Here is a 15,343-nt window from a genome sequence, read left to right on the forward strand (position 1 = left end):
ATTTTTCCATCCCTTTGTGGACAGATATATGTTGCTTGGATAGCCTGGAGACACCCTTTGCTGTTGTAATGGCTTTGATCGCATCCTTTATTGTCAGGATGGTGCAGGTCATTGACTTGCTTTGGTTGTATTGATGTGCTATGTCCCCTACATGCACTCCTCTCTCATGTTTATTAATGATTTCCTCCTTTATTTCTACTGTAAACAGCTTTTTCTTTTCAGCACTGTCCTTTGCACTAACCTTCTTAGGATCCATGGCTAACATTAACTGTTTATAATAAAATAATAGCAAAAAAAATGCACAAAACTAAAAACCCACTGGGAAAAACACAATAGGAATGGTGTCATGAGATAAACATGTGAACTAAGTGAGTGGAGACTGCGCTTGTTGGGGGAACATATGTGAGCTCAACGCCAACTAGCGGTCACTTGTATGAAACACACACATACTGGCAATTTCCACTTGTACATCAAGACTAAAATTCACACGAGCCTTGGCTTGTACAGCAAATTACTCCTATAATGATGCATTCATACTGCAAGGTTCTACTGTAATTTTCTGAGAATATCAGTGAGTTGTATTATCATTAGCATTATGAATAGGAACCAAAATGCATTTTTTTGTAATCCACCAAGACTGTACAAACTACTGTGCTGTACTCCTTATTCTTATTCTTTCCTCTTATCTGATATTCATTATAGAAGCCATAGTGCTTCTGGAGAAGAGATTTTCTATCAAGTGGTATACAGTTTGTACACTCAAAGCTATTGTTAATTGAGAGACTATGTTCTTTGCATTTTTATTTTTATTTTTGCAATGTCTCTGTTTATCTCCACTAAGATTTCAAGGACATTGATACTATATGTCCAGGGTATATTGTTAGAATAGCATTCAGGTCACATTTTATTAAGCATGTAGTTAAAGTCTTTCTTACACCAAGTTTCCTTCACATTGTATTCACTTCTACTTATATGACTATTTGCTGATTTTATGGAATTACCTTATTTTCTCGTTTACCTTTTATCTTTTACAATTTTCAGTCATTAGGCTGCAGCTATGCTGGGACACCACCTTAAAGGATTTTTAGTTATCCCCAATACTTATTTTCTTTAAAGCCTGGCACTTAATGTATCAGTCTCTTTTTGCCGAAATGTTAAGTTACAGGGACATAAACACACCAACATCAGTTGTCAAGCAGTGGAGGACAAATACAACCACAAAGACACACACACACACACATAGATATATATTTATACATAAATGAAAGGCTTCTTTCAGTTTCCATCTACCAAATCTACTAACGAGGTTTTGGTCAGCCTGAGGCTATAGTAGAAGACACTTACCCAAGGTGCCACACAGTGGGACTGAACCCAAACATGTGGTTGGGAAACAAGCTTCTTACCACATAGTCATCTATCATTTTCTGTAGTATAACTCTACTACTGATGAAATTACATGTAGCTCTTAACTCCTTTTATTAGTCCCATCATATTCTTCTGAATGCAAAGTGGTTGGTGTTAGGAAGGGCATCAGGTTGTAGAAACCATGCCAAAATTGACATGGGAGCTTGATGCAGTCCTGTCACCAATCCAAACCATGCTAGCATGGAAAACGGACATTGAATGATAATTATGATGAGTATCTTTGTTTTATTTTCTTGTAATTTTTGCTGGTGATTTATATATTTATGTATAAATATCCTCAAATAAGCTTCCAAAGACTTCCTAATTTCTGTATGTTGGTGCTGGTATTTTTTGAAAGAATGGGTTCCAACTAATTAGTAATTTTACTCAAAATAGATTTTTAAATCACCTGATCAAAAGCACACCTGGCTGATCACATCATGAGAAAATCCGACAGTGTTTCAGGCAAATCCAGCTGGTTTCCTTGAATGTTTCCCAACCCAGGATTAGTGTTGGCTTCGTCATTTTGAGTCAGAGACAAAGAAACAATCTATGCAGTGGAAACACCCCTCCTCACCTGCTCTAAAGAAAGCCAAAATTGTTTCATCTACTGGGAAAGTGATGGCCTCAGTTTTGGGGGATGCACAAGGCATTGTATTTATTGACTATCTTCAAAAGGGCCACACCATCAATGGAGAGTACTATGCCAACTTACTGAAGCAGTTACAAGAAACTATCAAAACCAAATGCCTAGGAAAACTAATGAAAGAGGTCTTGTTTCACCAGGACAATGCTCCAGTACACAACTCCTTAGTTTCAATGGCTGCTGTGTGTGACTGGCTTTGAACTGGTTGATCACTGTCCTTACTCTCCTGACTTGACCCCATCTGACTATCATCTGTTCCCCAACATAAAAAAAAACATTTGGCAGGAAACTAGTATTGCAGTGATGATGATGTCATATCTACTGTTGAAGACTTTTTTGACCAATAGGATGAAAGCTTCTTCACCAATAGAATCCAAGCACTGCAACACTAATGCAAGAACTATGTTGAAAAATAAACCTCATTTGGTCACATTTCATGAGAGTATCTTGGATTTTCAGACAACCCTCATAGAAAGTCAAAATACTGAACACCACAAAGATGCAAAATAAAAATAAAAAAGACTTAAGTAATATCTTCAAATTTATAATACAGCCATCATCTGATTTTCTATATTAATCACATAATCACCAAGTATTTTACAGTCTTTATATTGGGTTCATGGATCAAATTAAAAAATAAAATAAGGTTTATATTAATATTTTTTATGAGTCAATCACACAAACAATTTTCAACTAGACTTCCAATGCAGTAATATTCCTCAGAAATGACACCAATACACTGTCTTGTATCTCTTAGGTGAGCCCTTGTCTCTTGCATCACTATTTGTTCTCTTAGACATGATAGCCTTCTCAAACATCATGTTGAAGATCCTGTTGTTGCCATCTCACAACTTTCATAATCACTGAGAAAATTTTATCTGTTTTGCTCAAAGTAGTGCTTCAAATTCTTCACATAGAGCCTCAGCAAATATGAAGAACCACAAACCCCCATCTGCATATAGGCATTATATATTGCTCACACGAAAAACCTTTTTGAACATTTCCTAAACCATTTATAGTGACGATGGCATTTTTGAAGTTCGATTATCTGATCATTTAGGTCTGTGCTCCCATCCCAACTCCTATGTAGTTATAGGATTTTACTGGCATTAGGACATGAACTGGGATACTCCTGTGTTCAGTTGCATCATATCTTGGGAATCATTCAGTGATATACAATGATATAATCAAACAGAAAGGATGTTTGTTGTTCTTGACTCAGTTACAATATCTAAACTGAAAGACAGCTCAAAGTCTTGTATCTTTATTTCATTATCTCTTCTAATTAGTGATAAGATTTAGAAAAATTACACCTGTTCATCAACACAGAGCTGCACAACCTAATGTCTTTCTCATTCAACAAGTATTCTACAGAAATATTCTGGATACAATGCATAATTCTATCTTAAGTATTCATTAGTAATACACACCACTAAATGGTCTGTTATACCAAGATTACCGATCACATTATCATCTTCTCATCTCCTCATATACACCGCTGCATTGCAAACTTAACAATTTTCAGAATCATATACGAGAAATATTTATTCCCACTTAAATATAGATGTTCTGTTAGAACAAACTATACTGTGGTAATTACCATGAGAGCAACTTACATATCGGTGTTTGGTGCAAAATGCACACTTGTTTCTATATATAGCTGGTGGGGAGATGAATCGCTGCTATCTCTAGTGGTTGAGTGTCCATCATTGGAAAGACCAAGGAAGATCAAAATCACATGATCTGGTGGTCTTGGCACTAGAAATGGTGGTGATTTATCTCCCCACTAGCAATATAAACAAAAGAGCATTCTGCACCGAAAGTCAGTATGAGGGTTGCTCTCATGGTAACTACCACAATATAGTTTGTTCTAACAGAACATCCATATTTATGTGAGAATAAATATCAACTCTGTATTAATACTGCCTCTGTCTCTAATAAATATTTTTTAACATACTAGAAATGTTTTGATATCCCCAGCATATTGGTGTGTCCTTGCGGTATTGTGTGAATGAAAGTTGATTCTTTGTTGATCAGAGATCAATCTCTGATCAATTAGCTGAGCACAGGATATACTTAGTAGATTTTATCATTCTTATTTGTGGATCTTTCTCATCCACAGCATGCAATACTGGTCAAATAGCAAGAAATTTTTGCTGGAACAAGTCTTTGATTATAAGTTTCGTAATTTTTTAAGTGAAATGGTCTGTGATTTTGAAAGAGGAAATGATTCTGAACTGAATGATAATGATGGAAATGTGCATAGAAATATAGTTAGTATTATCACATCGGATGATAATGTACTAGCTTTAACTGGGAGGTGGGTGGTATGGCAGCCATTGTAGAACTGGGCCTTGTAAAGGGCCTGGTACTCCCCAAATAACTTTTTAAAATTTCTCTCATCCCCACCAGGATGAGCTATAAATACTTTTATTGAATGCCAGTTTTCCCTCTACCAGCCATGAGAGCCAAGGAACATTCTGCATGAGGTAAATATAGTGAGTACTCTTGCTGAATTTGATTTTGACACCAAACATGATATAATTTTGCAAAACTCATAATTATCACCCTGCTCACTCTCCTCATGAGAATCTAATAATTCGGATGTTAGCTGATCAGCTTAAAACTTTCTGTGTCATTGGTGGTGATTTAGATTCACAAAATCATGGGAAAATTCATGTGAACACATTTACTTCTTGTGATCATACAAGATGCAACTGATATGAAATGTAGCTACTAGGCAATTTATAAACAAGGACATTTGGTGGCCAATAATGAGATGCATGTATTCATGTGCCACGATATCACGGTCAATATTTTGGCTGCTCATGTTGAAAAGGGAAATGATTCAACTTCAAATATCTGTTAAGATCTAAAGATCAGTAGACAAAGAAGAGATAACAAAGAAACAGTTGATAGGGTAAATCTATTACAAAATGGAGTTTATAAAAATAAACCTATCCAAGTCTATATTTGTAGTATGAATTGTGTATAGGATCTTGAGTACCATATGCATAAGTTGTAAGAGATAAAAGAAAAGTTGAGAAGTCTGAATGATTATAGCAAGTAACTTCCAAATGAATTATTAAATTACGATAGATTTTTAATCATACAAACTCAATATTAATTTACTCACAAGGTTTCCTTTTCAATCAAAGTATTCATTCCAGTTTTCAGACAAGACATACGAGCTAATGTCGTACCAAAAGATGATGAATAACTCCAGCTCTATAAGCAGGTAAAAAACAAAATAATTACAAAGAAACCCTGTGAATCTTTTCAAAGTGATGCAACACTATATATATCATCATCAATGTTTTATGCCTGCTTTCCATACTGGCATGGGTGAAATGGTTTGATATGGAGATGGCTAGCAGGGAGCTGTTCAGACTCCAACTGTCTGTTGTGGCATGGTTTCTACAGCTGGATGCTCTTCCTAATGCCAACCACTGGGTGCTCTTTATGTGCCACCAGCACAGATGCTTTTTAAGTGGCACCGGCACTTGAAAGGACAATTTTACTTAGCTTGACATGTCTTATCAAATACAGCAAATCGACACATCTCCCTGTCCCGTCATTTCCTCAGTGAGACCCAACATCTGAATATCCTTTTTCCCCACTTCCTACCATGTCTTCCTGATTTTTCCCTTCCACAGGTACCCTCCACAATTAAAGCTCACCACTTCATACAGCTGTCCTCATCCATACACATCACATGACCAAACCAGCACAGTCTTCTCTCTTGCACACATCTGATGCCTCTTATATCATTTACACTCTCTTGTGCATGCACACTGATATAACCCATTCAGTGGAACATACTAGCTTCATTTCTTTCAAGCCTTCACATTTCCTCTGTAGCCAAAGCACATGTTTCATTGCCATATAACATAGCTGCTTGTATATAGGCATCATACAATCTGCTTTTCACTCTGAGGGAGGGGCCCTTAGTTATCAACAAATGTAGTAGCTCTCTGAACTTTGCCCAGCCTGTTCTTATCCTAGCAACTACACTTTTAGAACTCCCTCCCCCACTGCTAACTTCATCTCATAGGTAACAGAAGCTATCTACTACTTCTAATGATCCATCTGAGCATTTGAGGGAGCCTATTGTCTGCATATTTTTTTAGTGCTCATTGTACCTGCACATTTGCCACATACAAAGACAATATTCTCTGTCAACCTTCCTTTGATACTGCTGCACCTCTTACGTGTCCAAAGCTTGCACTGGGTACAGTGTATAGAGTTTCTATCTACACCCTTCTTACATATTGAGGAGAATCATCTCCCAGAAGGGATTTGTGATTTGTCTGTTTTCCTACTTAGATTCCAGACCTTGCTTCCACATCTGAAATTTCGTCTCTAGGTCAGGTAGTGATTTGGCTATAAGAACAAGGTTATCAGCATAGAGGAGCTTCCAGGGACAGCTGGACTTGAATTCCTCTGTTAAGGCTTGGCGGACTAAGATAAACAGGTGCGGCTGAGAGCTGAGCCTTGGTGGACTCCTACCCGAACACTGAATTCATTGTTATACTCATTGCCGACCTTCACCTTACTGGCAGCATCTCTGTACATAGAATGTACCGCACTCACTAACCACACATCTATACCTAGCTTTCACATTGATCATCAGATAAAGGAACAAGGGACTCTGTCAAAGGCTTTCTCCATGATGACAAAATCCAAGTATAGAGGTTTATTTTTTGGCTAAATATTTCTCCTGCTAAATATTTCTCCTGCAGTTGTCTCACACAAATCCAAACTGCATCTCATCTAGACTCTCTTCCTAATTAATTGAGCTATGACCCTTTCTGTAACTTCCATCAAGTGATCCAGCAATCTGATGCCTCAATAATTATTTCTGTCTAAGGCATCTCCTTTGCCTTTTGTAGCAGTTGACTATAATGCTGCTACACCAATTGTTGGGTATGACTCCCTCATAGACAACCTGATTAATTATACAGGTGACTAGGCCATATCCTACTCTGCCGGATATTTTAAGCATCTCAGCACTGATTCCTGATGGGCTGTGGGCTTTCTCCATCTTCATATCTTTAATTGCTTTATCTACCAACCTACTGTCGATTCAAATACCTGGTCCCTCAGTTGGTTCAACATTTGGTAGACTCTCCTTCTCCCATTCATTCTCCACATTTAGCAGCCTTTCATAATGGCATTTCCAAGCCTCTTTCTTTGCAGAATCATTAAATGTAAGTGAACCATCATTCATGCAGACACATTTCTCTCCTATGACATCACAATTTTCTCTCACCTGTCTTTAACACTTCAAGTCTCTTATATATGGTTGACATTTGGAAGAGTATCCAACTGTAAAAATAATGCCAAAACTTACCTTGCCTGTGCTGGTGCCACATTAAAAGCACTCAGTCCACTCTGCAGGGTGGTTGGTATTAGGAAGGGCATCCACCCATAAAGACCATGCCAAAACAGACACAGCAGCTTTGTGTAGTCTTCTACTTGGCCAGCTCCTGTCAAACTATCCAACTCATGCCAGCTTGGAGGGCTGACATTAAATGATGATGATGGGTGTGTGTGTGTGTGTGTGTGTGTGTGTGTGTGTATGTGTATATATATATATATATATATATATATATATATATATATATATATATATATATATATATATATATATATAGTAGCAGTTTATTGGAATATAACATGTATGTATATGATAGATATATAATACAAAACCACATTAAAATCCAAATCCAAAACTGAAGAAAACAGAAACTTGAGTGAAGAAAGAAAGAAAAAAGAAAAAGAAAGGGGAAAAGGCAAAGAAAAAGTCAATTCAACTCCAAGTCTTAATTGGTTGCACACAACAAGTTTCAACTAAACCTGCAAGCTAACGCATTTGCAGTATCAACACAGGTGATGTAGAGGCTAAGACAGAATAGCCAAGCACTCTCACAAGCATCACCTCGTACAGTATTATATATATTTGAAAGAATGAGTAGAGATGGCTTTTTTGAGGGGATAATTTTTATTTTTATCTTAATGATAATGTTTACAATGAGTTACTCTGATATGAGTTTCAAGCATCAGGTAGCCGTTTTCAAACTGAAAAATGTATGTTTTACTGGTTGCTTAAATAGCAAAAGATTTTTTCTTACAAGTATACATACAAAAAAATATACACAGAAAAGAGAAAAATTTTTCAATATATTTTTTAAAATATAAACAAATAAAAAATATTAAAAAAATAAAAACAAAAGTAATATATATTGAATGCTCGAAATGAGTAGATAGACAGCTGACAACTAATGAAAGGTCCTTTCTGTGTTAATTTGTCCTGTTTTCCATTTTGTATTTCATGTTATTTGCACCATTGGTGACGTCCTGTACCCATTTATGCATGTGTGTGTATATATAAAGAATACAAAAGCATGTGTGAAGAAGAAGAAGCACCACAGTAACAAAAGGAAGAAAGAAAGAAGGCGAAGAAGTGGGAGGAGAAGAAGAGAAAAAGTAAATGAAATCAAGAAAAAAAATAAGTATATAAAGATAAAATTTTTAAAAAAATTAATAGTAATTAAGAACAGTAGGGGAAGATTTAAGTCTATCAAGAATAACCAAATGGAAAATTTAGGAATGGTCAGTACTGTGTTCTTGTCAAATGTTGACCTGTGTGGTGAGGTCACCTATTCAGTTCTCAAAGGTGGGATCGTATATATATATATATATATATATATATATATATATATATAGTTTTAGGGAAAATAACCAATTTTCAAGAACTCATCGATGAAAATCCACTATCACATATAGAAAAATTAATATTAAAAGCACAATAAATGAGTATAATATAAAGTAAAGTAAATATCATAAGATAAATATAATAAAAAGATTACACGTGTTTCATAACCAATTTTCAAATAGAAAAGAAATTTAAATCGATTAAAATCAATTGAAATTATCGAAAATAAGTTCTATTCAAAAATATAGCTACTCGTCAGATCGTAATTAGAACAATAATTAGATATATATCTCAACCAACAATAAGTACCAAATGAATTAATATGAAATACTTATTATATAAAGATAGAAAAATTATTTTAAAAATATCATAATATCAAAATAATAACCATTCAATAATCATCCCTTCATCCATAATAATAACATGTATATTATATACAAAAAACATCTTACCTAAATTATCATTCTTTTAAATTATCATTATTTTAAATTATCATTGTTTTAAATACAAGTTGAACAAAGTTTAAGTTTAAAATAATAATGAAGATAAAATTAGTACATATTTAACCGGTGTAATAGTTAAAGCTATACTATTTAAAGCTAAAGACGTTTATTTAATTATGATTAAAGATCAATTGAATAATAGAAAAATACAAGATTATTTATTTCTACAAACGTAATAATAAAAAATATGAATGAAAAAATTATGAATGGAAAAAATTATTAATGAAAAAATTAGGAAAGAAAAAATTATTAAGAATAAAAGGTTAAACTTTATATATATATACAAAGTTTTGATTTTTAAAAAAACTTTAACGATATTATAAACTATAAAGATTAATAATTAATCAAATAATATTAATCAAAAATAATCGAAAATATATCAACACTATTCCAATCGAAGTTCTAATATTATGTTGAAATGAAACTATAACTTCTAAATAATATAGTGTTAAATAAGTTATCTATTAAAATAATCTATAAAGAAACAAATGAATAGTATAAAAACAAGAATACATATTATTTTCAAATAGTAGAAAATCTTTAGCAAAGTGAAAACAGTACTTATCCAAATTTTTCCGTATTAATTTTAATTTTTTATAAATTGATTTTAATTGAGTTTTTTACCTGTAATTTTGGATTTTGTCCCTAATAATATTATTATATATATATATATATATATATATATATATATACATACACACACACATATATACATATATATGCATACATACACACACATACATACATACATACACATATACATCATCATCATCGTTTAACGTCCGCTTTCCATGCTAGCATGGGTTGGACGATTTGACTGAGGACTGGTGAAACCCGATGGCTACATCAGCCTCCAATCTGATTTGGCAGAGTTTCTACAGCTGGATGCCCTTCCTAACGCCAACCACTCCGAGAGTGTAGTGGGCGCTTTTACGTGTCACTGGCACAAAGGCCAGTCAGGCGGTACTGGCAACGGCCACGCTCAAAATGTTGTATATTATGTGCCACCCGCACAAGAGCCAGTCCAAGGGCACTGGCAACGATCTCGCTCGAAAGTCCTTACACATGCTGCGGGCACAAGTGCCAGAAGGGCGACGCTGGGCACAGGTGCCATCATGATTTCGCTTGCCCCAACAGGTCTTTGCAAGCTGAGTTTTGTGTCCAATGAAGGAGACGACGTTGGTATGGGTGCCAGTTGTCAAATTTAGTTCGACTTCGATTTCAATTGCCTCAACAGGTCTTCGCAAGCGGAGTTTAGTGTCCGATGAAGGAAAGGTACGCATAAGTGGGCTGGCTACACCCCTGGCAGAAGCCTTGGATTTAGGTCTCACTTGGCTTGCCAGGTCTTCTCATGCACAGCATATTTCCATAGGTCTCGGTCAGAAGTTATCGCCTCGTTGAGGCCCAATGTTTGAAGGTCTTGCCCACCACCTCATCCTAGATCTTCATGGGCCTACCTCTTCCACAGGTTCCCTCCACTGCTAGGGTGTGGCACTTTTTCACACAACTATCCTCGTCCATTCTCGCCACATGACCATACCAACGCAATCGTCTCTCTTGCACACTACAACTGATGCTTCTTAGGTTCAACTTATCTCTCAAGGTACTTACACTCTGTCGAGTATGCACACTGATATTACACATTCATCGGAGCATACTGGCTTCATTCCTTGCGAGCCTACGCATGTCTTCAGCAGTCACGGCCCATGTTTCACTGCCATGAAGCATGGCTTTTTGTACACATGCATCATACAGTCTGCCTTTTACTCTGAGAGATAGACCCTTTGTCACCAGCAGAGGTAAGAGCTCTCTGAACTTTGCCCAGGCTATTCTTATTCTAGCAGCTACACTTTCAGTGCACCCTCCCCCACTACTAACTTGGTCACCTAGATATCGAAAGCTATCAACTACTTCTAGTTTTTCTCCCTGGAATGTAGCAGAAGTTGTTTTCTGCACATTTACAGTGTTTATAGCTCCTGAACATCTGCTACAGACAAAAACTAACTTCCTAGTTAACCTTCCTTTGATATTGCTGCACCTCTTATGTGTCCATAGCTTGCACTGGGTGCATCTTATAGAGTTTCTACATACGCCTTTTCTACAGATCGAGCAGGGCCATCTACCTGAAGGTGTTTGTGATTTTTCTACCTTCCTACTTATTAGGACTTTGGTTTTAGCTAGGTTGATTCTAAGGCCCTTCGATTCTAGTCCTTGCTTCCACACCTGAAACTTCCCTTCTAGTTCTGATAATGACTCAGCAATTAGTGCAAGGTCATCAGCGTAGAGGAGCTCCCAGGGGCATCCTGTCTTGAGTTAATCTGTTATAGCCTGGAGGACTATGATAAATAGGAGGGGGATGAGGACAGAACCTTAGTTGACCCCTACCTCTACCCGGAATTTTTCACTGTACTCATTGCCAACCCTCACCTTACTGACAGCATCTCTGTACATGGCTCGCACAACTCTCACTAACCATTCTTCTATCCCTAGTTTCCTCATTGACCACCAGATGAGGGATCGGGGGACCCTGTCAATGGCTTTCTCCATGTCAACGAAAGCTATGTACAGAGGTTTATCCTTGGCTAGGTATTACTCCTGCAGCTGTCTTACCAGAAATATAGCATCAGTGGTGCTTTTCCCAGGCACGAACCCAAACTGCATCTCATCTAAACTGACCCGCTACCTAAGTAGTTGGGCTATGACCCTCTCCGTGACCATCATTACCTGATCTAACAACATGATACCTCTGTAATTATTTGTATCTAAAGCGTCACCTTTACCTTTGTAGCAGTTGACTATGGTGCTGCTACACCTGTCATTGGGTACGACTCCTTCGTGTATCACCTGGTTAACAATATGGGTGACTAGGCTGTAGCCGACACTGCCAGATATTTTGAGCATCTCTGCAGTGATTCCTGATGGGCCGGGGGCTTTCCCTGTCTTCATACTCATAATTGCTTTATCTACCATGGTACTGTCAACTCGGATAGCTGGTCCCTCAGTTGGGTCGACATTTGGCAGACTCTCTTTCTCCCATTCATTCTCTTTATTGAGCAACCTTTCGTAGTGGTGTCTCCAAACCTCTTTCTTTGCAGCCTCGTTTAGTGCAAGCGTACCATCATCCATGCGAACACATTTCTCTCCCACGACATCACGATTCTCTCTCACACACTGTCTTACAACACGAAATACCTCAAGTCTTTGGTCCTGACGGTGCAGAACATTGGCAAACTTTTTTTTCTTATCTGCCTCCCCTCTGGCGAAATACACCTGTCTCTTAGCTTCCCTTCTGGCAGTCTGATACAATTCCCTGCTACCACCATTCTTCCAGTCCTTCCAAGCCTGTTTCTTTTCCCTAATTGCCCTGTCGACAATATTGTTCCACCACCATGTTATTTTCGGTCAAGAGGGGACTTTGCACCATCCACAGATCTGGTCAGTGGCCCTCAGCAGGTTGTCCCGTAGAAATGTCCAGTTGTCTTCTACATTGTGTGAAGCTACATCCCCCTCTATTTCGTCAAAGGCTTCGAGTAATACGTCTCTAAATCTCTGTCCATTCGCAGGATCTTTGAGCTTCCAGACCCTTCTCCTCCGAGTTGGCTGCCTTCTAGGCAACCACTTATAGCCCTGATTCTGAAGTCACTAACTACTAGTCTATGTTGTGGGGTACATTCTTCGCCTGGGAAGGTTTTATATATATATATATATATATATATATATATATATATATACACATACACATACACACACTCACACATATATACACATACATACCTACACATACATACACAACTGGGCCTGCACATATATACATATATATATACACGCATAAACACACACAGATATATCCATACACGAATATATAAATGTATACATATATATACATACACACATAAATGTACACATGCATATATACATACACACATATACACACGCAGACATATCTCAAGATACGTACATATATATATATATATATATATATATATATATATATATATACAAACACACACCCACACACACATTTCTTTACATGTGTGCATACACACCTACATAACCGTACTAACCTACTCATATGTACGTGCATGTATGCATACATACCCATACATACACATATAAACACACACACATACATGCATATATGTATATATACAACCATATACGCATATATGCACACATATATTCCTATATATATATATATTTTGTAATACATACCCACATGCATGCACACACAGAGATACATATATACATCTATACACACATGTATACACATTTATATAGTACATAAAAGTGTGTATACTGATATGTAATTCTCATTATTCAGGCACTGCTTGGTTGGTGTCTTTCTGTAGATTTTTGGGATGGTAGTTCCAGTGGTTTTGGTATTAACTTTTTGTTCAGTTTCAGTTGGTATTTTTGAATAAAGCATTCTTCCTTAGTCGTACAAAAAAGTTCATTTTCTATCCATAGTTTGAAGAAAGGGAATATTTTTAATTTTCTTTTCCCACATTTTTCGAAGTGTTCACTGCAAGCTGTGTTTCTAACAGAGGGGTATTTGTATGTATGTATGTGTGAGTGTGTACACGTGCAAGTGTGTATGTATGTATGTATGTATATATGTATGTATCTATCTATCTCACTCTCTCTCTCTCTCTCTACATATATATATATGTATATATATATAAGATAAACTTACTTGGAAATGGGTGAGGGGCATTCAATCAAATAATAATAATGATATATATACATACACATGCATGTATGGGTACAGGACGTCACCAACAGTAAACAACATGAAATACGAAAACAAATGAGTTCAATACGCAAACAACGAGAGAAACAAATGGAAAACAGAACAAGTAACATAAAGAACGACCCTACTCATTTCGAGCATTGAATGACAATATGAGTCTCTTGAAGACAGTTGCTCCAATAAGTACCAAAATAAAATTTTGGATTTATACAAGGTCAAAGTTAGGAACAAAAATAGGACAGTGGAGACATACAAGGAAACTGAATGAAAACAAACATGGAGGGTCATTAGACCAGAACAAGGGTAAAATTGTGAATGCTGGAGAAATATTTTCTTTGAAAAGAGAAAAGATAGAAGAGAGAGGTAGAATATGTCCAGTCCTTATGACAATCTGGAAGGAAAAGAAAGATGATCACGTGAGGGAAAGAAAGATGGAAGATGGCAACGTCTGAGCAACAAGAAAGAGAAAAAGAGAAAGGGAGAGAGAGACAGATAGAAATGGTGAAGCAGTATGTTTTCCACCTTGCTTTGCATTTATGTGCTTACTCTGGTATATATATATATATATATATATATATATATATATATATAGTTGGAATTTACAAAAAAGCAAAACAAAAGATGAAGACAGGTGCGTAAACAACAAACAGATGTATTAGTTTAACACTCGGGAAGTGAGAAAGTCTTTTACACTTCAACAGAAAGGAACACAGAAATAAGCAGAGAGAGAGAAAATAAAAAAGGTTTAGTGGCTAGCAATCATCAATGGTGTGTCTGTATGAGTATATATGCGTATGTGTGTGTATGCGTGAGTGTGTGTATATGTATATATATCATCATCGTTTAGCATCTGCTTTCCATGCTAGCATGGGCTGGACGATTTGACTGAGGGCTGGTGAACGAGATGGCTACACCAGGCTCCAATTTGATTTGGTAGAGTTTCTACAGCTGGATGCTCTTCCTAATGCCAACCACTCCGAGAGTGTAGTTGGTGCTTTTATGTGCCACAGACATGAAGGCCAGTCAGGCAGTACTGGCAACGGCCACGCTCAAAATGGTGTATTTTACATGCCACCTGCACAGGAGCCAGTCCAGCGGCACTGGCAACGATCTCACTCAAATGACTTTTCATGTGCCAGTAACGTAAAGTTGCGGCACAAGTGCCAGGAAGGCGACTTTGGCGACAATCGCGCTCGAACGGTGGTGCCATCACGATTTCACATTCACTTGCCCCAACAGGTCTTCGCAAGCAGAATTTAGTGTCCAATGGAGGAGACGTTCGCATGGGTGCCAGTCATCGAATTTAGTTCGATTTCGATTTT

At 36.8% G+C, this 15,343-nt stretch overlaps 1 protein-coding gene across 8 annotated transcripts in view; it reads right to left on the reverse strand.

Annotated features, from left to right (window-relative positions):
• Nucleotides 1-15,343, reverse strand: part of LOC106868939 (myotubularin-related protein 10-B) — a 190,685-nt gene that overhangs the window by 66,413 nt on the left and 108,929 nt on the right. For all 8 annotated transcript variants that reach the window (XM_089363636.1, XM_089363635.1, XM_089363632.1 and 5 more), the window contains exon 7: nucleotides 5,187-5,278. In XM_089363636.1, the coding sequence (XP_089219762.1) occupies nucleotides 5,187-5,278 (92 nt within the window). The remainder of the gene's footprint in view (nucleotides 1-5,186; nucleotides 5,279-15,343) is intronic.

The sequence above is a fragment of the Octopus bimaculoides genome, chromosome 15, assembly GCF_046866305.1.
Source record: "Octopus bimaculoides isolate indiv1 chromosome 15, ASM4686630v1, whole genome shotgun sequence".
NCBI classification, from domain to species: domain Eukaryota; kingdom Metazoa; phylum Mollusca; class Cephalopoda; order Octopoda; family Octopodidae; genus Octopus; species Octopus bimaculoides.